Here is a 25155-nt window from a genome sequence, read left to right on the forward strand (position 1 = left end):
CCTACCTCAGGCCAGAACTTGTGAGATGCCTATTCTGAATAGAGTTGGTCTAGGATACATTTATTTTAAAATAAAAAAAGTTGCATTTGATAAATCATTAAAAAAAAGAATGTCAGGCTGTAACATGAAAAAAGACTGACGTATTTTCAAAAACACATTGAACCAGGATAACGAAACAGCTGACAGCTCTGGGATCTTGCTGGGTCATCATTTCTCTAAGGAAAATACAGACATCCAGAAATAAGTTAAAGAGTTATTTCAATCAGAGTCATGGGATTTAATATATGTATATGTTTTTAAATGGTTAAAGGTATAAGTGTGCTAAATCCTGCACTTAAAAAAATTAATCAGATACATTTTCTGGGAATTTTAAAAACAGCTTATCAGTAATCTGTTTAGGATAAAAATTACTCTGCTTACTTTTGGGAAATCCCTATTTTATGGAAAAAAAAATCTTTGGGGAAATAAAAGGATCTCCATTAGATGGATGGTTGGAAATGTATTTATAGAATGCAAATAAAAAAGAGAACACCTTATCAGTAACTAAAATAAAATTTTACCTCCCTTGCATTTGGGACAAGGTCAGTTAATCAGTAAATGACTTTGTGCTACAAGCAATGTTTAGTAGCACCTTGCAGGTCCTGTCGTTGCTTTATCCACAAACTTCCAGAGGCCCCTATTTATTTTTCTCACTTTTTATGTGATATTTCCATTACGTAGAAATAGAATCACCAAGGAAAAAGAAGATAGAGAAATTATTTTAATAAGTAATGGGAATTAAGGTAGAATACAATGACAAAGGAATGAGATTAATATTGTATAGCAAAAATAATAAGCTCTGGAGACAGAATATGCTTTGAAATGTCATCTGGTCAACTCCTGAGTAAAATTAAATCTAAACCAAATAGTACATTTTAAAGTCTAGCTTATTTCCAATGCTGTTCAAAATCCCAAAATGCCCATGGGTACTGCATACATAATACCATTTAAAAGTTCATATTCATCAAGATGATACAAAAAATGTGATGAACCTCAGATGATAAAGATACAGAATAAGATCATAAGGATATTAGTGGAGTAATATCTACGAGATTCTACAACATTAAAGTGACTAAAGAAACTAGAAAAACAGAAATAATATGTGTATTAAAATGCTTATGCTGTCGACCTGTGGTGCAAAGTAAAATTGAAGCAATCACAGAAATTATTGAATGGAAAACTTACTATGGTGGTTTATAACAGATGTTTGACAATGTCTACCTGCTGATTTATATATTTGCATAGTCTTATTATCAAATATTTCTTTCCTTTCCATCAGTACATTTTCCCCTCTTAACCATTCAAGATGAATCTGGCAGTGTTGAATCTTCTCTTAAGTGAGAATTTTTTTTTTTTTTTTTTTTGAGACAGTGTCTGGCTCTGTTGCCCGGGCTAGAGTGAGTGCTGTGGTGTCAGCCTCGCTCACAGCAACCTCAAACTCCTGGGCTCAAGCGATCCTCCTGCCTCAGCCTCCCAAGTAGTTGGGACTACAGGCATGCGCCACCATGCCTGGCTCATTTTTTTTCTCTCTCACTCTCTCTCTCTATATATATTTAGTTGTCCAGCTAATTTCTTTCCGGTTTTTTAGTAGAGATGGGGTCTCGCTCTTGCTCAGGCTGGTCTCGAACTTGTGAGCTCAAACGATCCACCCACATTGGCCTCCCAGAGTACTTAGGACCTTAAGTGAGAAATTTTATATACTTCTATATTTGGTATTAAGAGGAAGGTTTTGAGGTTAAAGGTTTATGTCCTGCTTCCTGTAGATCTTCCGAGCGGGCTCAGGTTTTTCCATATTGAGTTTGCTTACTTTTGAGGTGTTTGTTTGGAGAGAAGCATGGTAGCCTTGATTTGATCTTGGTTGCAACAACCAAACATTCTTCTTCAGTAAATATCTGGCTTTACATGGACTGTCTTTTTAAATCTTGTGGCATGTGCATGTATGTGTGTATATACACGTCCCTCCCCCCAGGTAAGATCAGGAAAGAGCACCTACCTATTACCTCTTTGGTGGCTTTCCTACATTATATTTGAAAAAAATATTCTATTACTTCTCATTGTGTAATGAAAATCTTATCCAAGGAATCTTGCTTTCATTTTAATAATATGCCTATCAAACTGCCAATCTGTATTCAGAGACTAGCCTAATTTAGGTTGGTAATTATATATGGATCAGACAAGATGGCCCCAAACCACGACTGGTTTACTGACCCCTAATATTTACTGCGTGAACCCCTGAGTATCCATCACATGTCAGTTAACGATTGTTTGCTGGGTTGAATTGACTTGTGGATTCTCGCCGTTACTTTTCAATTTAAAATTATGAGATACACAGCATCAATCCATCAGCAGGGAAGATCGAATTTTAATTTATTGCAGGTATCTAGAAAATTGTAGAGCTTTAGGAATTCCAAGAATTTGTTATTTGTACTACATGTAAAGGTAATACATGACCAAAAAAAAAAAAAAAAAATGAATGCAATGTTAAAAGGCCCAGCAGCATTTTCTAGGAGCTTTGCTTTACCTTTGTTTCTCTTTAATTTTAAGAAGTTTTCATTTAGATTCAGTTTTCTAAAGTTGGAGGAAAAGCTAGGCGACGTTTTAAAATTTTAGCATATTTTTTAAGTAGATGATGAAAACTTTGAAAAGCTTATTGTCCTGAGTAAATGCTGTACTCCATTTTGCTAAGAACAGTCACCATTTTTTAAGGGTTTGGAAGTAGTTGCGTACTATTTTGAGAGGTGGAGAGGAGTCCTTGAAATATTTTAAGATTTTTTCAGCTTTATGATGGTTCTCTTTAAATAATTCTCATTTTTTGTAATTTTTAAACATAAGACTCCATAAACATTTCCAACTACCTAAAAATGGTATTGGGACTCACAGTTTTAAGGAAGAATTTAAGATTTTTACTTGTTTGTTTACTTAATATTATCTAAAATTAGTATACAAGCATTTGTATTAAGAACCAGATACAGAGTAGTATTCTTTATAGGAACGTCTACAATTAATTTGGGAACAACATGTGACCTTCTGACCCCATTGCTTTTGTACGTTATTGGAATTATGTGCAATTATAATGGGATAATTAAGTGAGACCCCTGACTCTATACATAGGTTGAAGAATTAACAGGGTGGAGATTGTTTTCAACATACATTGAGGGAATAGCTTACATTTGATGAAATCATAGTTAGTTTGAAATATGTTTATATGAAATGAGATATATGAAATATCCCCGAGTTACCTTACCAATAGAAATGATAATAGTCCTGAAATACCAATATTCTCTGTGTTAGATTTTTGATGTTATACAAATGTATGCTCTATGATGCAGTGTGCTTTTTTTTCTAAATGGCTGCATTCAAATTCCAGACCCCTAAGACAAATTTTACACCCTGCCCTCCCAAACATATACACCAGAGCTCATGAAATCTAAAAAAAATCCAGATATAAACTGTGGGAGACAAAGCACAGCAGACAGTTAAGCTGTTCTGATTGCAAAGCTAATTTTAATCACTTAAGAGAACAAAATTCAAGCTGAAATCAGAATTTTTCTTAATTTCAGACTATTACAGTAATAACTAGTTGTCATTTGTTGATTGGAATAATTTAATTTCGAGATATTTATCTTGGTATTTTGTTTTGCAATATCAGTTCTTTTGTGTATACCCAAGCACCTTCTCTAAAACTGCTTCTACATAAAATTGGCTAATTAGTATCTGTGGCAATTAACACTAAGAGATACTGTATCAAGAAGATGGTGCCAATTAAATTAAATTGCCAAAAATTTCTTAAGTAAATTAAAAATTGCATTCAAATAAAAATAATAAAATTTAACTTTAAACATGATATATGAGTTTAACCCCTTTCCTTCTTTATTTTGCCCCCAGGCAGAGCTGTGAAGAAACAACTGCTCAATGCTATTTTCTTTTCTTGCAGTGATTTTCTTCTAGATGCCTTACACATTTTTAAAGTAATATACTTTGGGATGAAATCAATCACAATGATATTAATTGTCAAACCTTATTAAAGATTCTGAGGACGGTGAGCAATTTTGTGCATAGCTGTAAAGAAATATAGATGAGTCTTGAAATGCCCTTTCATACATAATCAATTTTTACCCTCTCCTGTGAATAATTCCCATAAGCGTATAAACATTCTGTAATAGTTCTCATCTTAAACCTCCTTCTCACAACTCACCCACCCACCCATTATTGTCCTCATTTCTCTGCTCCCCTATACATTAAAATACCTAAAAGTGTTGTTTAATATTGGCTTTTTCTGTTTTCTCTCCTCCATAATCTTATGAGTGCATGTCAATCAGAATTGCATCTGTGCTGGTCTGGTAGATTGAAACAGCTCTTGCCAGGTCGTCAATAACATCCATGTTGCCTAATCCAGTGACCTATGTTTTCCCAAATCCACTGGTCTGAGCTCACTTGGTCCTCATCTTACTTGACCTCTCAACAGTATTTGATGCCCCAATGACTTTTTTCACCAGCCTCTCCTGTTTTTCTTCTTACTTTATTAAATTGTCTTCATCTTAGCTACCATATTTCCTGGGGATCTCATTCAGCTCTGTCTTTAAATATCATCACGTTGGTAACTTCCAAGTCTAAATCTTCAGTCCAGACCTTACCCCTAAACTCAGCCTTTGCTTTGTTCACTGCGATATCCACAGAACTAGCATAGTGACTGTCCCAACAGGTGTTCAGTAAATGTGTTGAATACATGAATGAATGCTTGGCCTTACCTCCCAGGGTTACTGTAAAAACTAAATGAACCAAGGGACGTAAAAGTAATTTGTAAACTGTAAATCACCCTGCAGTTCCCAACTGATCTTACTAATCTTGCAGATTTGTAATATTCAAAAAATAATAAAATGAGTGAGATCTGAGGGAATTTTAAAATGGATTTTTCAGCATTTTAATGTAGATCTTCAAAAGTGGCATGTCTCTCCAAATTCAATGTTTTGTTTAACTCTTCCAAACTCTGGGCATCAGGGAAAAAGGTATAATGATTCTGTATTCAAATGTAAAAGAAACACCTTCATGTTTGCTTTGATAAAAGTATGGTATCTTTAATGCATGAGGCTCAAAAATTTGCCAGACTCATTAATCCCAACTTGAATGGCATGTTCTTGCGCGACTAGTTGCAAAGTATTAATCATTTACAATTCAAATAAGCAATTAGGTAAGTTATATGATCCAAAGCTTTAAAGCCTTAGTACTTTCTGGCCGAATGGCTGTCACTGAAAGAGTAAGACATGGATACAAACTAATAGGATGAGTGTGGTTGAAATACATGAATTCTAAAATTTATAGCCTCTAACTGCTACAGCAAGTTCTCTTGCAAGAATAATGGTCTCAAACTTTACGATGCATCCGAATCACCTGGCAGGCATCGTAAAGCACAGAATACTGGGTCCCATTGTCAGTTGGATTCAGCTGGTCTAGGGTGGGGCTCAAGAATTCCCATTTCTAACAAATTTCCAGAAGGCTATTTTCTGTCCTCTTGGACATACACACTCAAAATTCCATCACACTTTGACAAACACTGCCATGGCGGGTTTATCACCATGTTTATAGGGAGTATAAAGTTCAGTGTAACTCCACATTTCTTCTCCTAAACGAGAGATCTTTTCTCCCTTCGTCAAGTTCTTGGGAGCTTCCTATTTTTAACTTCCAAAGACTATTAGGAATTTCCTATACTCCTCACCAGTTTTCTTTAATATTCAAGTCATCATTTGTAACTAAGAGACCTCCTGCTAGAAATTTTTTTTAAATTTTATATTCATGCAAGTCAACAAACTCCCTATCTTGCTGCTTTGGCTTTAAATGGTATTCCATTTGCCACAAGTCATAGATGATTGCATGAGGATTTGCTTTCTCTTTTGACTCCGGTCTGTATCATCATTGAGGTACCATTGATCTGAATACAAATGCCACTGATTGTACTTCCCTTTATCTAATATCCAGCAGATATTTTGAATCCATTGGTCTTCCAACCTGAACCAGGCTAAATTAGAAGAGAACATAAATTCTAGATACTTTGGCTCTGACCACAAAATGTTCTATCTTTATTTCTCAGAAGTTTCAATCAGAAGAATTTAATTAGATGCTGAGGGGGAGGTGACTGGATTCTGAACTTCTGAAAAAAGTGAAAGTCAAAATACATTGTTGGACTTAAACTGACATCCTGTTGACATCCCACTGCAATCTGAGAAACAGATACTCAACACAATAAATATCATTCTTATCTTTGACATTCTCAGCACAAATAGCGTGCTTTTTGAAAGAATGAGTCCAAGAAATATGAAAATTAGTGGAAATATAAACTTAGCCTATTTTAGATTTTTTAAGTTTCATTAATCATTGAAACGTAAATGTATCACAATTTTACTGGTAAAAATATGGCCAATATGAAAATCATTATTTACTTGAAAAATAAATCAGTAATTGCTTTCTTATTAAAGGATTTTTTTACAAATATACTCAGAATAATATTTGTCTGAAAGTAAGCTACCTTCCTGCATTTTTAAAGGATTCAATTTATAAACAATTTATTGAAAAAATTTAAGATCAAAATTATTATCCATGGCAATAATAATAACAGCAGAGCATCCTATGTACCAAGCACTATTCAAAATATTTTAGTTATTCATTCAATTAATTCATAATAATGCCATGAGGAAGGTGCTATCATTACACTCAGTTAAAGGTGACCGATTTCACAGCTAGAAAATGAATATTTTGAACCCAGAGAATCTGGCCTCCCTGACCCAACTCTTAGCCACTTTTTGATACTTCTTTGTAAGCTCATATATGTATTTGCAATTTGATCAAAGCAACACTTTTACTCTAATGTTTACATTTTGAACACTTTTATAGTGAAGTTAGGGAAAAGAAATGATAGAAGTAACTTGTACAACATAGAATTTTTAGGTCAGTTCTTTATATATCGGTAGCCAAGGAGACAGACTCCCAACAAATCATTTCTAAACTTGTTAGAAACCTATCATAATTAATAAATACCAATAAATCTATAATTGGTCAATAAGTATTCATTGATGGCTACTTTGAGCTTAACCATGAGCTACGTATATAATAATGATTCCTTCTTACAAAAGATTATGACCTGGTAAGGGGTATAAGAAATATATAAAACAGTAAAAATGTCACAAAATTAAAATGTTTGACAGAATTAATTTGTGTGACAGAATGTGTCACAGAATTAATTTTATTACAGTGCAAGTAACATTTAGTAATGTGTTTGTTGTGTGGTACCAACTACAAATGGAATGATAGTTCCTGCTACTGAGATTTTAATTAATTCTCATTTTCTGGTTAGGGGTTTTAAAATATTCAACTATCTTATCGTACAGTAACACAACTTTTTGTGGACAAAATGCTCTTCTGATATTTTCGAAGTTAATCTTTGGGGGAAAATTCTTGGAAAAAATCAATTGGCAAATCATATCAAAACTCAATTTTCAGGTAACAAAATATATATGAAAACCTTAAATGTAATATTGAATGTGAGGCCAATTTGTTCTCTGCCTTTATTTTGTGAATTATGTGCTATGTTGTTATTTTTGTTGTTGTCATTTATTAAGAAGTGACAGTATCCATAGCAGCCTATAATTTGTTGTTTGCGCTTCACATAACTTTGGTTGTTTTCCAAGCATCAGTCTCCATAAAAGGGAACAAATACTTTCCTCTCTCAGTGATTTTCCACTGATATGCTTCAGAATTTACTGTAACTCTTGCAATTTATTATCAGGATTTCACTACCAATAAAGACTCAAACTAGGTTTTGAAGAAAGTAGTGCTTAAAAGAAAAATAAGGACTTGCAGGTATGTGGGTGAAAATTATTTACTTAGAACGTTAAAATACTTTTCTGTAACCAATAATAAAATGGATGCACGATAGTCTAGTTTTGGCATGATTTACAATTGGGAATGAGGAAACATTTCGCCCTTGGAATTATTAACAGCATCTGAGGTGTTCACTGAAATGTCCCCAGGTCTATACTGTGAACTTGTCTTGAAAACTAATTCACATGTCTGTGATGGAAGTTTCCTTTGTACAACTTGTTTTGAAATTTACGTACAAACAAATAATTCACTTCTTGTCTTTAGAAGTTTGTTAACTGGGGATGATGCACCTATAAATACATCACTTCTGAAAAATTGTTCTTGTTTTTAGTTCACAATTTTATTGACAGCTTAGAATTATTTTTCTCCAAAGAAAGATGGCAGAAATCCACTTTAGTGAGTGTTTTTGGAAGTTTCCACACAATAAGTTTAGTAAAATGTTTCCTAAAGTATAATTTTTAGAAAGGTAAGGCACATAATGGTAGCAGTGCCTTTTGTCACTGAGAAAGTCCTAGTTACATGCTACAGTCTGGACTTTGAGCAACACAGGTCTCCTGTCCAGAATCTTCCATTGAGAATGCACTCGGTAATCAGTGCATGAGGAAAGAGAGAGAAAAGGTTATAGGTAAATTAATGAGAATTCAAAGTAAGCAATCTTAAGCAGCACTGAGGTTGGTAATAATTAGCTTCCAGCTCGCCATGGTTTTTTATTATTTAGTTCCTTCATCACCTTACAATTCCTATCATTTGTTCTTTACAATAATTCTCTTTTTTTCCCTGATAACAAAGTGATCCATGGTGGAGCGTTTGGAATAATACATGTGTTTTAAAACAACACATAGTTGAACATTTGGAAAATACAGAAAAGTCCAAAAGGAGAGAGAAAAAAAAAAAATCCAAATCCTAGCATTCAGAGATAACCCTTGTTAAAATTATTGCATATTTCAACCTAGTATCTTATTTTTCTACTCATAAAAATTGAGATAGTATCACATATAAAACTTGTATATTTACTTTTGTGTAATACAAACTCATTAATAAACTTCAAAATCCTATTTTGGTGGCTATATTATAAGGAATATTATCCAAACTTCTATAAGCAATGAGCATGTATATCTTGGCAAGCCATTTCAAATATTTCTCTTAAAAAATAAAAATTCTTTTCAAATTTGTTTATCAAAATGTCATCTTTTAATTTATTACTTTGTAATTATTAAAGGTGTTAAAGTTTTTATATGGTTAACGTATATTTAAATTTGGGAGGGAATTAACCGTGCCTTTTCTTTAACATAGATTTCTCTAAGCTACCTTTTAATTTAATTTTTTTTAATTTCAGAATATTATGGGGGTACAAACACTTTGGTTACATATATTGCCTTTTCACCACCCAAGTCAGAGCTACAAGCAACCCCATCCCCCAGATAGCATGCACCGCACCCATTAGGTGTGCCCCTCCACCCACCTCCCACCTACCCAACACCCAATGAATGTTACTTCCGTAGGTGCACATAAGTATTGATCAATTAGTGCCAATTTGATGGTGAATACATGTGGTGCTTGTTTTTCCATTCTTCTGATACTTCACTTAGAAGAATGGGCTCCAGCTCCATCCCGATAAAACAATAGGTGGCTCATCTTTTTTATGGCTGAGTAGAACTCCATGGTATACATATACCACATTTTATTAATCCACTCGTGTATTGATGGGCACTTGGGTTGTTTCCACATCTTTGCAATTGTGAATTGTGTTGCTACAACCATTCTAGTGTAGATGTCTTTTTTATAGAATGTCTTTTTTTCCTTTGGGTAAATATCCAGTCGTGGAATTGCTGGATCAAATGGTAGTTCCACTTTTAGTTCTTTGAGGTATCTCTTAGAACTGAGGGGTTATGCGCTAGAATAGATGATGTTTTCAGTTAGAAATCACCTATTTTTAATACAGAGTATCTAGTTCCTATCTATATAAATATGTATAATTGTTTTAGTCATATTCTTAGTAATGAATGTGTATTTCCACCAAGACTCACAGAAAAAGATTTTCTAAATCTCTCCCCTCTTCTCTTGCTATTCCACTGAGAAATGAAGATCTGTATCCGTGGGATTTCACATCTGTGATTGGCAGTCTAAACGGGATTCAGGGTCAGACACAGACTAGCTCTGGCAGAGATAAAGAATCAAATGAAAAGTCAGGGGATAATGGCCAGTTGCGCTTATCATTCTCTTTTTCCTCTGCCGCACAGTGTAGTGGCTGTCACTCATTCTCATTACTAAGCCCGGGAGTGACACAGCAGGGTATTGCCATCTGAATCGCTAAGCATCCTTTGGCTCAGTCCTGTGGTATAAGTGGATCAGAATACAGAATTATTAATACTTTTCAGTGCTGTGCCATGCCAAATGGCATCTTTTTATTTTGCCATGTAGTTACTTCTGCCATGTATTAATGTCATACAGCTGTGCATATGCATATTGTGTGGTGTGTCTACATACATGTGCAGGATATAATTCTAGTGTGCATTATTATGTGTGTGTGTATATATATATGTCGAAGAAAGATAACATTTAAAAAAATAATCCCTGTTACTATTGACTAATTGTTCCCAAGCATTTATTAGACATAGTATCTCTGAGGTCAATTTAATGTAATATGTTCTTTTTGCATTGGTAAGAGTGGAAGGCAGTTACATGGATGGAATTAATATTTACAAAGATTCTATTTTAGCCTAACACAGTGCTGGTATTTTTATTTACTTTATTTTGTTTAATACTCACAAAAATTGACTATGTAGGTATTATTACTTCTAAAATATGATTAAGGACACTAAGTTTCCAGAAGTTATGTAATTCCCTAGAAGTCAAACAGCTAATATAAGATAAAATTGTACTTCTCACAGGGTTTCTTTCACTCCTGAACCTAAGCTTTCTCAGATGCAACTTGCTTGAAGTGATGATTGACCTGGGGGGGATCTGCAGGTGTAAAAAGATCATTATTTCCCTAATAGTGAAGTGTGCTCCATAACTTCAGAAGGCTGGTTTTGTTTCCTTTGGAGAGATTTGTCAACATTAGGAAATCTATTTCCTGTGGCCTCTTGACCTCTCCCCCTGCTCTCATCTAATTGTATTAAAATGTAAAACACCAATTCTAGTTGCTCAACTGGATGGCTTAAGGTTCCTGCACCTTTCACCTGTTCCATAAATTTACATCAATGCTAGAATAGTTGTCTTTCTCAATCTAGGGCATTTGCATAGAATGCAGAGGTCATAAACTCAAATCCCTGTAGCTTGCAGAGCTGTGTGTGAGTTAGATTGAGTGTGAAAGAATACAGAGCCGTGCAGAGCCCTGGGTCGTGCCTGTTGTACATTGAAACCTGCAAGCTCCTCATAAAGCTATTTGGAGCCACTTACAAACAAACAATGTCTTAACCAAACAAAACACCTGGGTATGAATTAATTCAACACAAGGCATCACGTTTACAACACTTAGTGAAAATTAAGTGTTGATACATATTTGAGCACCTTAGAAGTTAGTATAATATTAACAGATTATCAGAATTCAGTTAAATACTATTCCATTTCCTTAATTGTTTCTTCTGTGGGCACAACTAATTATTTTCAAAAAGGGCGAAGCAGTGCAATTGCTGATACTTGTCTTTGAAATACTCTTTTAAAAATAAAAGGTGTAGCAAAACCCTGCCTCAAGACCTCTTTCGAGGTCAGATACGGTTATCCCTGTTTGGTAAGTGGGAAAGTTAAGTCACCAGGGAAACTTAAATGCACTATAAAAGACTTATAAGAAATTAAATTCCATGCTTTGTAAGTCTAGCACTTCAATGTTGATGTTAAAGATTATAAAGGTTTTAAAGTGTATGAGTTGTTCTTTGGGGAAAAATATTAGAGAAAGCATCAATATTTTGCATGGAGATGCTGCAGTGGTTTCCTGAAGCTCGTTCTCATGTGTGGGCGCCATCTTGGGTGTTGATTTGGCCTTTGTGGCTGGCCAGGCATGTGTCTTCTTTTTCCCACCTCTTTGCTTGCCCTCCTGAAGTTTTGATCTAGGTGGGAAAAGGTTTCTCTTCCAGAACAGAGGCCAGAGGAAGAACTCGGGGTCAGAGGTGTTGCGTGTGGCTCTTTACCATTTCCTAGAACTCCCACGTTCAGCCACAATGTCCTGGTGGCCTCGCTGTGTGTGCACAGAGCAATGCTCAGATGGTTCAGTGCCCATTCAAAGGAAAGTCCAAGCTCTGTGGATCACTTTTCCACCTTCTCCGTCTTTCTTTTTGTTTTTGCTGTTTCTCCCTATTCAGCAGCTCCATGTGAATAGATTGGATTATGAGTTAATGCAGGCCTACGGGTTGTTGCTAGGACAAAAAAAACCAGGCTTTGTTTGGGGAATGACATTTGCTCTCCAGTTTTCTCTTGGAAACATAAGAGTCTTTCCTTTTTAAGCAGATTTTTTTTTTTTTTCCGTTTGGAAATCATGGTGAATATTTCCAATTCATTGGGTAGAACCTAGCGCCGGCTGCATTAGGCACAGTCTGTGTGTAGGGGATTCCCTTGGAGACTGATGATGAGGAATCTTTGGATGAATCTTCAGCTGAATGTGTCACCCTGTTTTTGCAGGAGGCGATCGAGATCGGATGACAGCAAATCATGAGAGCTACCTCCTCATGGCGAGCACCCAGAATGATATGGAAGACTGGGTGAAGTCCATCCGCCGAGTCATATGGGGGCCTTTCGGCGGGGGTGAGTACGTTTAAAAATTATGGAAACACAGAAAGGTAGAGTAAACCTCTCCATCCATTTCCCCCAGCTGATGTTGCTATCAGCTCCTGTATTCAAATGGATGAATATCAAGATAAATAGTAAATTGTTCAACATTATTGTTAGACACATAGCTAAGTGACTCTTAGAGGTTTAATTTAGATCCCATGTCATTTATAACCAAGCTCCTTCTGTGAATATGTTGAATTATATTAATGGATGATGTTTTTCGTTTAGTTTTGGATTTTTCCATTTTACTAACAATAAACAGTTATGGGTAGCATAGTATAAACATAGATTACTTAAGAACATCTAGATAGGAAGCAAAAACATTTTGGCTGGTAGGTCTAGAGGGGATCCCAGCCTCCAGGTGCTCAGTGGTATCAAAGAGGAAGGCCAAACATTGGGCTGAGAATTGGATGATTACTGGAGTAAAGAAAAATGCTTTGGATCAGTTTATAGATTTGATAGTAAGTTTTAAAAATATTGTAGTTAATATAGTATTAAGAACGCAGCATGTGAAGAATAAGCTAAAAAGAATAGAACTAAATGGAGGAAGAAAAGACAAAAGTTGTGATCTTGGTCTATTAAGAAATATGAAATAGAACAATGTAAACAGAAAAATTATTTAAAGGAAAAAAATTCAGCAAATGGAGCCAAAAATTAAGGACACAATAATATTTATCTATAACCAAAATGTATTTCCAAAGATGTAAAGCCTAAATTTTTTATGTTGATATAGTTAAAATAAATTGTATTGAATCATTCGCATTTAATAAACCAATGACAATTCTCATATTTATTTTATATTCTCTTTTGTATTTAGGCAGCACCCCAAACTGAGAAAGCGAATTTTTCCCATAAATGTATGGGATGCTTCTTAGGCTGACAATTTACTTTTTAGAACAACTTTGAAAGCTTAGTTTAAAAAGTTGATAAGCCAGATTAAAATTGAAATAGTAAAGATTCATTGAAGAGATGTTGATATTTTAGTAGATTAATGATACATGTCTGTAAATTGTCTGTTTTTTAGCAGTATCTTCTGTTAGGGAGGGGGAGGTTCCTAACCAAAGTGACCATTTACTCTCGTTTGCCTCGTAGCAGTCCGGTTCACAGCGATCGTTCCAGGCTAATTAGTGACTGTGCCACTTTTATCTCTCTTGGTGTCCGAGTTTGGATGACAACATACACGGTTACCCTATTCATAACCCTAAATGACTAGTGAGTCACTAAGTAAAATATTTAAAAAGGCCCAGGGGCTGAGCTCTCCACCTCAGTTCCTTAGCAGAGGATTCCTTATGTTTATACGGTAAGGAGTCCCTGCTTATCCATGGTTTCAATTACCCCTGGGCAACTGCGGTCTGAAAATATTAAATGGAAAATTCTAGAAATAAACAATTCATAAGTTTTAAATTGCACAGTGTGATGAAATCTCATGCCGTCCTGCCCGGGACGTGAATCGTGCAATTGTCCACATTTTCACGCTGGACACACTACCCGCCCATTAGACACTTGGTAGCAATCTCAGTTATAAGATCGACTGTCTTGGTATCCCAGTTCTTATGTTCAAGGAACCCTTATTTTATTTAATAATGGCCCTAAAGGGCAAAAGTAGTGATACTGGCAATTTGGATATGCCAAAGAGAAGCTATAAAATGCTTTCTTTATGTGAAAAGCTAGAAGTTCTCCACTTAAGGGGAAAAAATTATTTGCTGAGACCTACAATACAATAAGATATTTAGAAAGAGACCACATTCACATAACTTTTATTATGATATGTTGTTATATCTGTTCTATTTTGTTGGTTGTTGCTAATTTCTTACTACGCCTAATTCATAAATTAAACTTTATCATAGGTATGCATATATAGGAGAAAACATAGTATATATGGGATTTAGTACTATGCAAGGTTTCAGGCACCCACTGGGGTCTTGGAACGTGTCCCCTGTGGGTAAGAGGGACTTCTGTACATGCAAGATGGTAAACCTCTACTGGTAGAGGTTTGCCAGAACCTCCAGGGTCAAGGATTGTGGGGGGCCTGAGCATGTATCTTTTCAAAGTTCCTCTTGTTTTTAAAGACCCTCTTCTCTCCTCTGTCACAGATTTCTGGGTCTCCTGGGTTCAGCAGAATCCTTTATATCTGCTGAGAAGTGTTTTTGTTGAGGGTTATTTCCATTAAGTGTGTTATTTTTTCCCTTCCCTCCTCTTCCATCTGTCATTTCCTTAAGGAAAGCTTCTCCAAATCAGTGTTCACACATAGTGCCGCCAGTCCAGAATCCCAGAAATAATCCCAGTGGGACTGGGCAAGATGTATATGTGAATCTTCAAATTCGTGAATCTAGAAGGGACACTCCAGTAGTTGATGGGTCTACATACTTTATTCTATGAGATGTACCTCAGGGATTTTACAAATGCTGGATTCAAATTTACTTTTAAAGAGATGTATTTTAGTATAGGCCACTCATAATAGAAATAATCCTTCAAAGAATACATCTCCTTCCCTCTTTGTCTAATAGGAGAGTGTTATGAGATTGCAAGGCGAGCTTTTAAAGTATTCATTTAATTTGTAAGAAATCCTTTGTAATTCCTCTGAATATCAAAATTTTCTAAAGTTAATACAGAATATAGAACCAAACTGTATGTTGACCCGATAAGAGATTGCCACTGTCACCCATAATCTTGGGTTTCAAATGTTTCCATTGATATTAATGAATTCTATGCGTATTGATTGAATTTTAAAGAAATGTTATAAATTTTAATTATAAATAATAATTTTATGTGACTGAAAAACCCTTTTATTTGTACTGTCTATTACGATTCCACTTAAGATTTCATTGAAAATAAGTTTTCCACTGATTCGGAATATTTTTAAATCACTGTTTTATTTCGCCCCCACATTTTGTGGATTGAATCATTAAGACCCAGGGAGAAAGAAAAACATACAAAGCGTCACACTGTGAGTACCAGAACTGGGAAGAAACCTGTATTTTCCTCCTGTGTTACAGCTCACTGGTATGATCTATTACTTCTGCTGTGGTGTAATAACCTATAATTACAAGTCTATGCCTTGCTGATAGTATATTCTTCAGTATATGAAAAGCAAAAGTTTTAAATGTATGAAAATCAGAATTATTATAATCTTTGGAGTCCTTCAAAAATACCTGCATTGGCATCATAAAGCAAGTGGGAAAAAAAAACCAAATGTCCATCAGTAGATAAATGGATAAACAGAATGTGGTAAATCCATAGAGTGGAATATTACTCAGCCATCAAAAGGGTGAAGTACTGATACACACTACAGCGTGAATGAAGCTGGAAAGCATTGTGCTAAGTGAAAGAAGCCAGTCACAAAAGGTCACGCATCATGATTCCATTCCTAAGAAAGTATAGAATAGGGAAATCCATAGAGACAGAAAGCAGAATAGTGGTTGCTTAGGGCTGGGATGGGGGCATAGGGGTTAGCAGGGTGAGAGCCAAAGGTAGGGGATTTATTTTTGAGAAGATAAAAATGTACCAGCATTGACTGTGGTGATGGTTGTACTTATTTGTGAATATACTAAAAAACCATTGAATTGTCCACTTTAAATGGGTGAATTCTATAGTATGTGAATGATAATCTCAATAAAGCTCTTAAAAAATTCTGAACTGCCATAATTGCCTTTCATAAGAAAAAGACATTTTCCTTCCTATCTTAGTTATGGAACCCAGACCTTGCTAAATGAAATCCACTGGATTAGTTGGCATCTGTAAAGAAATTCAGAAAAGAAAGTGATGCGTCACCCTGATTCATCAGTTACAGCGTACCACCTTTGGATGTATTTTAAATGTAACTGTTACGGAGAAGGCATTTCACTGTGGCAGTTTCATAACCTTTGTTTTTAAAAAGTTAAAGTTTTTCATGAGGCACTTAGGCTCATCTTTGTTCAGGTTACATATATATGCAAAATATCCCCTTTTTGCCATTACAATAGTGAACATTTGATTAAAATATAGGGGGCACTTGAGGAGCTTGCCTGGCTCTTCAATCTGCTAGAAATTAAAAATTGTTAAATGAAAATCATAAAATGTAGGGCTTTGGATTATAGGCTTTTTCCTTTTATTAAAGCGAATTTATAACAACTATTCAAATGGGGATAGGGAACCAGTGGAAATGTGAAAACTAGACATTCCTTTTTAACTCCTTAGCCTAATAAAAAATTTAATGTTGAATTTAGGTACCTCCACTTTGTGCTCTCTGCATAAGCCACTCATCAACAGTTGTTTATTCTCAATGCTGACTGAGAGACACTGGGTTCGTGCTTTTAAAGGTCAAATCCGAAAATTCAGATTTTAAAACATTAATTTAGCTTTGGAAAAATTTAGCTTTTGTTTGTTCTCTCTTTTTCTTTCTTGCTTTTCTGTTTGTTTTCACACGGGGTTGTTTTTCAGTTGTTTTTGAGGCAATGCTTATGTAAGTGTCTAGCCCAGGATCTGAGAAAAGTGATTATTCATTAGTGGTTCTTCACATCTGAGTGCTGGCCTCACTTTAGCTACTCACAAAATCAGATTGTATATTTCTATCTTCTAATGAAGAGAGTTGATTCGGTGACCTAGCAAGGCAGTAAAAATACAGTTTGTGAATAATCCTCATGATGCATAATTGGCATATGGACAAGCAGGGGTTAATTAAAAGGCAGTGTGCTCCTGTCTTAGACCCAGACCAACCATGTCATCTGGAATATGCAGTTTTACTTCCCTTGCTCTTAGTTTTCCTCACTTGTGGAATAAGAAAGTTGGACAAAATAGTTCTGATTTCCCAGCTCCAAAATCCTGTAATTACAAGCATTCCCCTCCACACCAGTGCTCGGGTCGGTGAGTAATTCAGCTGGTTAAAATGCTTCCAATTCCCCCCCCCCACCTCTACCCTGGTGGTGCTGAGTTCCACTTGGTGGCTCTTTATTTTCTTAGCATGCTGCGACACAGGGTAAAAAAAAAAAAAAATTGAACTATACAGCAGAAATAATTAATAATGATTCTTTCAGCAATAAAAGATTACCTATCTGGGCCATGCTAGTTAGAGTCATGATGTTTTTGATGGGAGGACCTTTTTTTACACTCCTCATGGTTTTGTGAAACGCCTGCTGTATGGCCGGGAAGGGACGCAGGGGCCTGGGGGTGTCAGCTGGGGTCAGAGCACTCGCATTCCAAATCCGCTCACGGAACAGCCAGGTGGATGAATGATTAACCCAGCAAGTAAACTGTTCAGGGAGTGGGACTGAGGGTTGGAGGATTGTGAAGGCCGGGTGGAGGGGGCACAGGCAGCAGCATGGGACATTGCTGAAAACAGAGTTGGTTTGCAAACCCTGACCAGAGAAATATATCTGTGTATATAAACACACACACACACACACACACACACACACACACACACACACACACACACACACGCTTGGGTTAATTTCTTTTGCAGTTATACCTGCAGACTCTTTGCCACTGGATTTAAGCCATTTTTCTATTTTACAGACACACACGTACACATATGCATATTATATAAATATGTTTTAATGATATGCGCATTAAATCTCACAAATGGATTCAATTTCAAAGGATCTAAGAAAAGTACATCTTGTATGGGAAGGGCGTAAAGGCAGGTGTGAGGGGGCAAAGAGTTTACCCCTGGGGGTGGTTCAGTCCCTGCCACTTCTGAAGGGGCTGAGCCAGCCGGCTGGGAAGCTGCTGCACAGAAGGGCTGGGAAGTCAATGCAAAGTCAAAAAAAAAAAAAAAGCCAGAGGTTCAGCCGCAGCGTGGCATCCTCCCCCCTCCCTCGGATTGTTGTAACTGCACCTGCTGCATGTGACCGGCCGGAGCCACAGCCTTGGTGACGAGCAGCCGCAGCCCTGCCGGCTCCCGCCCAGCTCTCATTGAGAAACGGGGACACAGAGCACGAGGAGGGGGAGAAGGAGACGTGTCCCGCACAGCCACCTCCCCCCCTGCAGACCCAAGGACCCTCCTGGAATGACAGCGACTCCCTCGGGAGTTTGGGGACAGCCGGGAGAGGCGGAAGCCGGCAGAGAGCATCAGAGGATGAGCAGAGCTGTTCGGGGAGCAGGGCAGTCCTCTGCAAGGAATCTCTCAGGCCCCGCAGAGCTTTCTGGAAAAGGTGCCAGGATTTGCCTCCCCTCTTGCCCAGATGAAAGGAGCCAGCGAGGACAGTCGTGAAGTATTCCTCGGGGGGCCTTTTTGTCATTGTTCCTCTTCCCTCTTGCACAGTGCTGTTTGCTGAGCTTTTCCCGAGGAATCTCAATCCGGCTGAGAAGACAGTTGCTAGTCATAATATCAATAAAATGCAAAAACCAGTTCCTGCTGGTTTTGAATGGGAGAGGTAGCTGGCTTGCTGCAGTTTTCCTGTGACATTGTGGAATGTCTGCAGAAACTGAAAAAAAATATACCTTACAAGTCAAGGTTTAGGCAAGCGAAAAGGAAGGTTTTTTTTTTTTGCCAAAAGGAGTCAATGAGAGGTGGGAACTTATCCCTAAGCCGGGACGTGGTGGATCAAAACCTCTGAGTTCTAGGAATCAGCACTTCAGACCTCACAGATAAACAGACATGAGGAGTGGCCTCGGGGTCCCGCTCAGGGGCAGGTTTTAAGCCCCAGGCCTGTATGATGCCTGAAGACCGGACCTCGGGGGGCTGCCCCATGGGTGCCTTAGCCCCAACCCCCTTCATCCCCAAAACCACATACAGAAGGATCAAACGGTGTTTTAGTTTTCGGAAAGGTAGGTAGATGCTATGTTCATGTCCTTCTTACGAATGCAGATAGAGTCCCTGCAGCTGTGAGGCCAGTCGATGCTCAGATACAACAGGAGTCTGGAGAGCAGGAGCTCAGGACTGTCCCCGAGGGATCTGTGTGTGTGCTTGCTTGTCTGGACTGACTTTGCAAGGTTCATTTTGATCTGTTTATTAATGTCTGTGAATAGGCCGGATGGGGGAGCCGTAGAGAATGGGGGTCCAGCCGGGCTCACTTTGACCGATGGGCACTAGGCCAGCCGGGCTGACCGTCCTCAGAGGAGGGGCCAAAGCTGTCTCGGGCCCTTCCCAGACCTGGGTCAAGCAGCCCCATTCTGACCCCTGGAAACGGGTCCCTGGCGACCCCCTATTCTCTGTCCCCATCACTTTGGCTTTGACTCTGGCTGCCAGTGCCTGCCGTGCCCACCCTGCTGAGAAAATGCTGATAATCACACAATTTGTGATGACCCCGTGGCTGGAGGCTTCCAACCACATTGATTAATGTGGGCTGGAATTAGGAGTCACCTTGACTTTCCAAATATATCATAAAGTGGCTTTGGGAGAGGCCAAAGATAAGACCTGCCAGGAACAGAGGGTAGAAAAATATAACAGTTTATCATCCATAAAAGAAACTAAAACATTTCCACATTGATTTATTTTTGAAGGCGTTAAGGGACACAGCATAGTAAACTGAAATGGTCTCAGAAAAGGTTTATGTATCAAAATAGTTTAAACTTTCCTTTTGCTTTAAACCGAGAGCAATGAAGTGGAACGGCTGTTTAAATAGAAAATAGGTGATTATAATTTTAATGTCATGTCCAATAAGCTAATACTTTAGTCAGAAGCTGAGTTGAATGACACCTAAGCTTGCTCCCTTCTCCCTTTCTTTGATCCGCCACCTATTAATTTAACGTTTCCTATTTAGTAACTAACAAAAAAAAAAGAGAGAGAGAGAAGAAAACAAAATAAGAATAATCAAAATCACGAAATACAGCAGAAACTTTTTAAAGGAAACCCTTGTTCCTGTTCCCTTTGAGTACTTAAGACCCTGCTATGATCAATGCCATATATTATCAGCAAAGAATTCAGGTGTTAATTTGCGTTCCTATCTGATCGACAAAGATGATTAAATGAGAGACACATGCCTCCTATTTTATAGATCCCTAGGGATTTTATGGATACCGGAAGACTGCATCGTTGGTAGAGAAATTGACAATGACAGAAATTGGAAAAGGCTCAGGAACTGATTCCTTAAAGGACGTTTCCTTGTGCTTCTCATCCCCCGATCCCTCAGCAACAAATTGTCCCTGTGCGAACACTTGCTTTTCAGGGTTATTGCTGTTCATTTGTAACGTGAGGTGTGGGGGATCATGCCTGTGTCTTTGCAGGATGGAGGAATGTGATTTTTACTTTTTCCACCTTCCCTCCTCCACTAGCGAAGTCTGGCACATCTGCAGGAATCCCTGGGGGAGCAGATGCCATGCCTCACACCTTCTTCCCTTTCTCGGAGAATACCAGGAGGGGGAGGCTGTGCCTGGGAAGAAGATTCCCGAGGGCTGGCAAAGGGCAGCCACGGGGGGTGGGAATGACTTCCAGCTATCATCTTGCAGGAGACTGTTTTCACAGTCTTGTCCTTTTCTCTGCACAGTCCTAGTAGTTTGGGGAATGCTCAGCATTTGAGTCAAGGATTAAGAGATTTTTCATCTACAATGCTGTATTCTGCTTTCTGTCAGCACAAGAGAGGAGAAGGAGGTGCAGGAAGCATTCAGCAGTTTTATGTTTCCTGTCCCCTTCGTGCCAGTCTGTCCCTGTGCACCGGGTGTGTGGCCGCAGCTCTGCACTGGGGCCCTGGGTGCAAAGGTGCCCGGCTGGGCTGCTGCAGCCCCAGCCCCGCTGCTGCCCGGCTCTCATGGGGACACTGGGCTTTACATCTTTACTGGAGGTCTGGCCCTGAAAGGAATGACCTTCCCTCTCAATCTGGGCTTCCCAGACTGTGCCCCCTGAAGAAGAGGTGTTCTTTTGTGCTTTATTTAATCTCCCGGGTGCCTGGGCGTTTCAAGAAGTGGACCTGGCTTTCTGCCCTCCTCTCCCAAGCCTGTCCCTGAGCATCAGCTTAAGTCATTTCGAGGAAAGCAAGAAGGAGAATGTGTGAAGCCAGGAAAAATGCCCAGAAGTCAAAAAAAAAAAAATGTTGACGTGGCTGCTTTTTCCCGATTCACACTGAAAACATATTTCTTACTGTTGTCCGAAGTAGGCCAGCAGGAGAGGGGACACGCCGCGTGTCTAGGGGGATGGAAACGCCATCAGGGCGAAGCGTGGAGTTGAGTAGAAGTTTCCAGAGGACTGGCGATCTTAGAGCTTGTGTGCCCTGCAGGCTGCAGCCCACCTCTCGAGAGCCCTTCTCTTCCAGACCTTCCTGTCCTTTGCTGGCCTCTTTGTTTCTCTGTCTTTGTCGGGGTACTAATTAAGGTCGCTGAAAATGGTTTCCCAGTGGTTTGAAAAATCTAGGAACCAAGAAACTTCTCTTGGGCAGGAAGCTGGGGATTGCGGTGCTTAGGATCTATCTATGTGCGGGGGAGATAAAGATTACAATGAATTTTTTAACCTGTTCATTTTGAAACTGTGAATTTTCTTTACCTCTGTAAAACTAATACCAGGAACTTACAGCCGATCTTTTGATTTCCTGGGAACGTGTAACACTCTGGATCTTAACACGTGGATCTAGTCATCATGGGCTACATTCCTTGCCTGTTGTGATCCCAGGATAGTAAAGGCAATTTTTAAACTGAGTTGACTTTGTGTTTTTTTTTTCCCTGAGTTGCCCTTTTCTTGGAGAGAAGTCATCATCAGTTCCCCAGTGGCTGTTCCTACACAGCCACCACTTAGAAGTCAGGCATCCGTGCTTCTGACTTCCTTATGGACTTTCAGCTACGTTTCTACTTCCTTCGTGTTAGCTCTCTGTGCTCTTACTGCTTCAAGCATGAAGCTTACTTTACCCTAGGCAGTGGCTGTTCAAGGCAGCATTCATCTGTTCACCGCGAATGCGCTTCCCAAATTCCTACAACCCACAGTCTGTCTTGGAGAGCGTTGCCCGATCTGTGTTTCTGAAACAGTGCTCTCAAGCAACATGCCACATCTCAAAAAAAAAATTTTATGAGCTCCTATTGCCTATGGGAGGAAGTCCTGTTTGGGGTCATTGTCAAGGCCTTCTACCCAATCCCAAATAGTCCCTAGAGTAGAAGGCCCCTGAATCCCCAGACACACGTCTTGCACCATCTCTGTGCTTTTGTTCACTCTGTCCCCTTTGTCGTGAACCTGTCTCTTCTCCATTGTCTGTCCAGACTTTACCGTCTCTTCAAGGCATTGCTGGCTTTCCTTTCTCCATCAAGCCTTCTCTGTTCGCCAGTTATGCTCCTCACTCTGCAGCCCTTACGTTTTATGCAGGCTGTCTCCTGGCCAGCACATCCTCATAGTCACTGTGGAGTGCTTTATACAAATGTGCATAAACTACAAATGTGTATAAACTATACACACACCCACACACATACATATACACACACATATGCAAAGTCTGTCTGGAAAGTATCCAGCCATGTAATATGTTCTTGTTATATTAACCACAGCTGTATACTTTCTGGACAGACCTCTTGTGTGTGTGTGTGTGTGTGTGTGTGTGTGTGTGTGTGTGTGTGTGTGTGTATAGTTTGTTTCTTCCCAAAGTGGAGAGTGGCAATAGATGTATTCAATCCAGGACTCCAGATTGATTGCAAACCAGTGAAGTACAGTATTGCTATCTATCTTTTCCTGCTAGTCCATAGGCAATAATGAATTACAATAGAAAGTCTTTAGGGTAGTGATGTATAAGACTAGCATTCTCTTTAAAATTTATTGTATATTGCATGTGTTGTAATCGCATTTATGGAAATTTATTTTTCCAACAAAAAGCTACTATCCAAATTCAAATAATTTTAAGCTGTGCTATATAAATAAGTAGCTCATTAATTAACAAATCAAAGTTTTGTGGAGCCTCTACCAAGTGACACTTGGTAGAATGAGAAGGTAAAGAAAACAGATTGGCTCAAATCTATGATTTCACAGACTCCTTGGGGATAAAGAAACTTAAATAAGTAATTCGTCTGTGATAAGCACTACACCAAATTACATATGAAGTTTTAGGCACCCATGACCACGGGCTTATCTGGAAAGGCAGTAATTCACCTGAACTACATGAAATCAGATTTAGCTTTTGGAATTTACAAAAAGACATTTTCTCCCATATGATCCTAAGACAGTAGTCAACATGTCCACAAAAAAGTACATATCTAACAGTGGGTTACCTTGTCTGTTCCCAGTTCTAAGCAGAATGCTTTCAATTTTTCCCCATTCAGTGTGATCCTGGCAGTGGGTTTGTCATATATGGATTTTATAATTTTGAGGTATGTTCCATCTATGGCTATTTTGTTAAGAGTTTTTGTCATAAAAGGGTGCTGAATTTTGTCAAATGCTTTTTTCTGCGTCTATTGAGAGGATCATGTGGTCTTTGTTTTTGTTCCTATTTATGTGGTGAATCATCCTTGCATCTCTGGGATAAAGCCCACTTGGTCCTGTTGGATTATTTTTCTGATGAAATAGACTAAAAGCCAATAAACATATGAGAAAATGATCAATGTCTCTAATCATCAGGGAAATGCAAATCAAAACCATAATAAGTCTCAACTAATACCAGTGAGAATGGCTTTTTTTTCAAAAAGTCCCAAAACAACAGATGCTGGCGTGGATGTGGAGAGAAAGGAACACTTACACCCTATTGTTGGGACTGCAAACTAATATACCCTCTGTGGAAAGGAGTAGGAGATACCTCACAGGACTAAAAGCACATTTACCATTTGATCCAGCAATCCCATTACTGGGTATTTACCCAAAGGAAAAAAAGTTATTTTATCAAAAAAGACACTTGAACTCAAATGTTTATAGCAGCACAATTCACAATTGCAAAGATGCAGAATCAAACCAAGCACCCATCAATGCATGAGTGGATTAAAAAAATGTGGTGTATGTAGACCATGGTGTACTACTCAGCCATTAAAAAAAAAATGGTGAAATAATATCTTTTGTAACAACCTGGATGGAATTGGAGATCATTCTTCTAAGTGAAGTATCGCAAGAATGGAAACTCAAACACCACATGTACTCACTATTAAATTGGAGCCCTTCGGTCAACACTTTTGTGTACATACAGTAGTAAAACTCAATGGAAATCAAGCAGGTGGGAGGGGGTAACAGGGGATGGGTAAGTAGACATCTAACGGGTACAATGCACACTATCTGGGTGATGGGCACACTTACAACTTTGACTCAAACTGTACAAAAGCAATTCATGTAAACAAAATGTTTGTACCCCCATAATATTCTGAAATTTTTTAAAAGAGAAGTGGTAGCAACATTGGACCTTTTAAAAAAAAAAAAAAAGTGCCTCCCCAGAAAGACAAATATCACATGTTCTCACTCATATATGGGAGCTAAAAAAGTGGATGTTGTGAAAATAGAGAATACACTGGTGGTTACCAGAGGCCAGGAAAGGGGAGGGGAGGGGGAATGAAGAGAAGTGATTAATAGGTACAAGTATACAATTTGCTAGAAGAAATAAGACCTAGTGTTTGATAGATCAGTAGGATGACTATAGTTTGTAATAATCTACTATACATTTCAAAATAGCTCGA

The 25155-nt window shown here is 38.2% G+C and overlaps 1 protein-coding gene across 5 annotated transcripts in view; it reads left to right on the plus strand.

The window, feature by feature from the left end:
- ARHGAP24 (Rho GTPase activating protein 24) overlaps nucleotides 1–25155 on the plus strand; it is a 289475-nt gene that overhangs the window by 233879 nt on the left and 30441 nt on the right. For 4 of the 5 annotated variants that reach the window (XM_045536754.1, XM_045536757.1, XM_045536756.1 and 1 more), the window contains one exon: nucleotides 12529–12651. In XM_045536754.1, the coding sequence (XP_045392710.1) occupies nucleotides 12529–12651 (123 nt within the window). Of the gene's footprint in view, nucleotides 1–12528; nucleotides 12652–18447; nucleotides 18810–18919; nucleotides 19426–25155 lie in introns of those variants that run through there. The other variant, XM_045536755.1, reaches the window with a different exon arrangement.

The sequence above is a fragment of the Lemur catta genome, chromosome 24 (genome assembly GCF_020740605.2).
Source record: "Lemur catta isolate mLemCat1 chromosome 24, mLemCat1.pri, whole genome shotgun sequence".
Lineage (NCBI taxonomy): Eukaryota > Metazoa > Chordata > Mammalia > Primates > Lemuridae > Lemur > Lemur catta.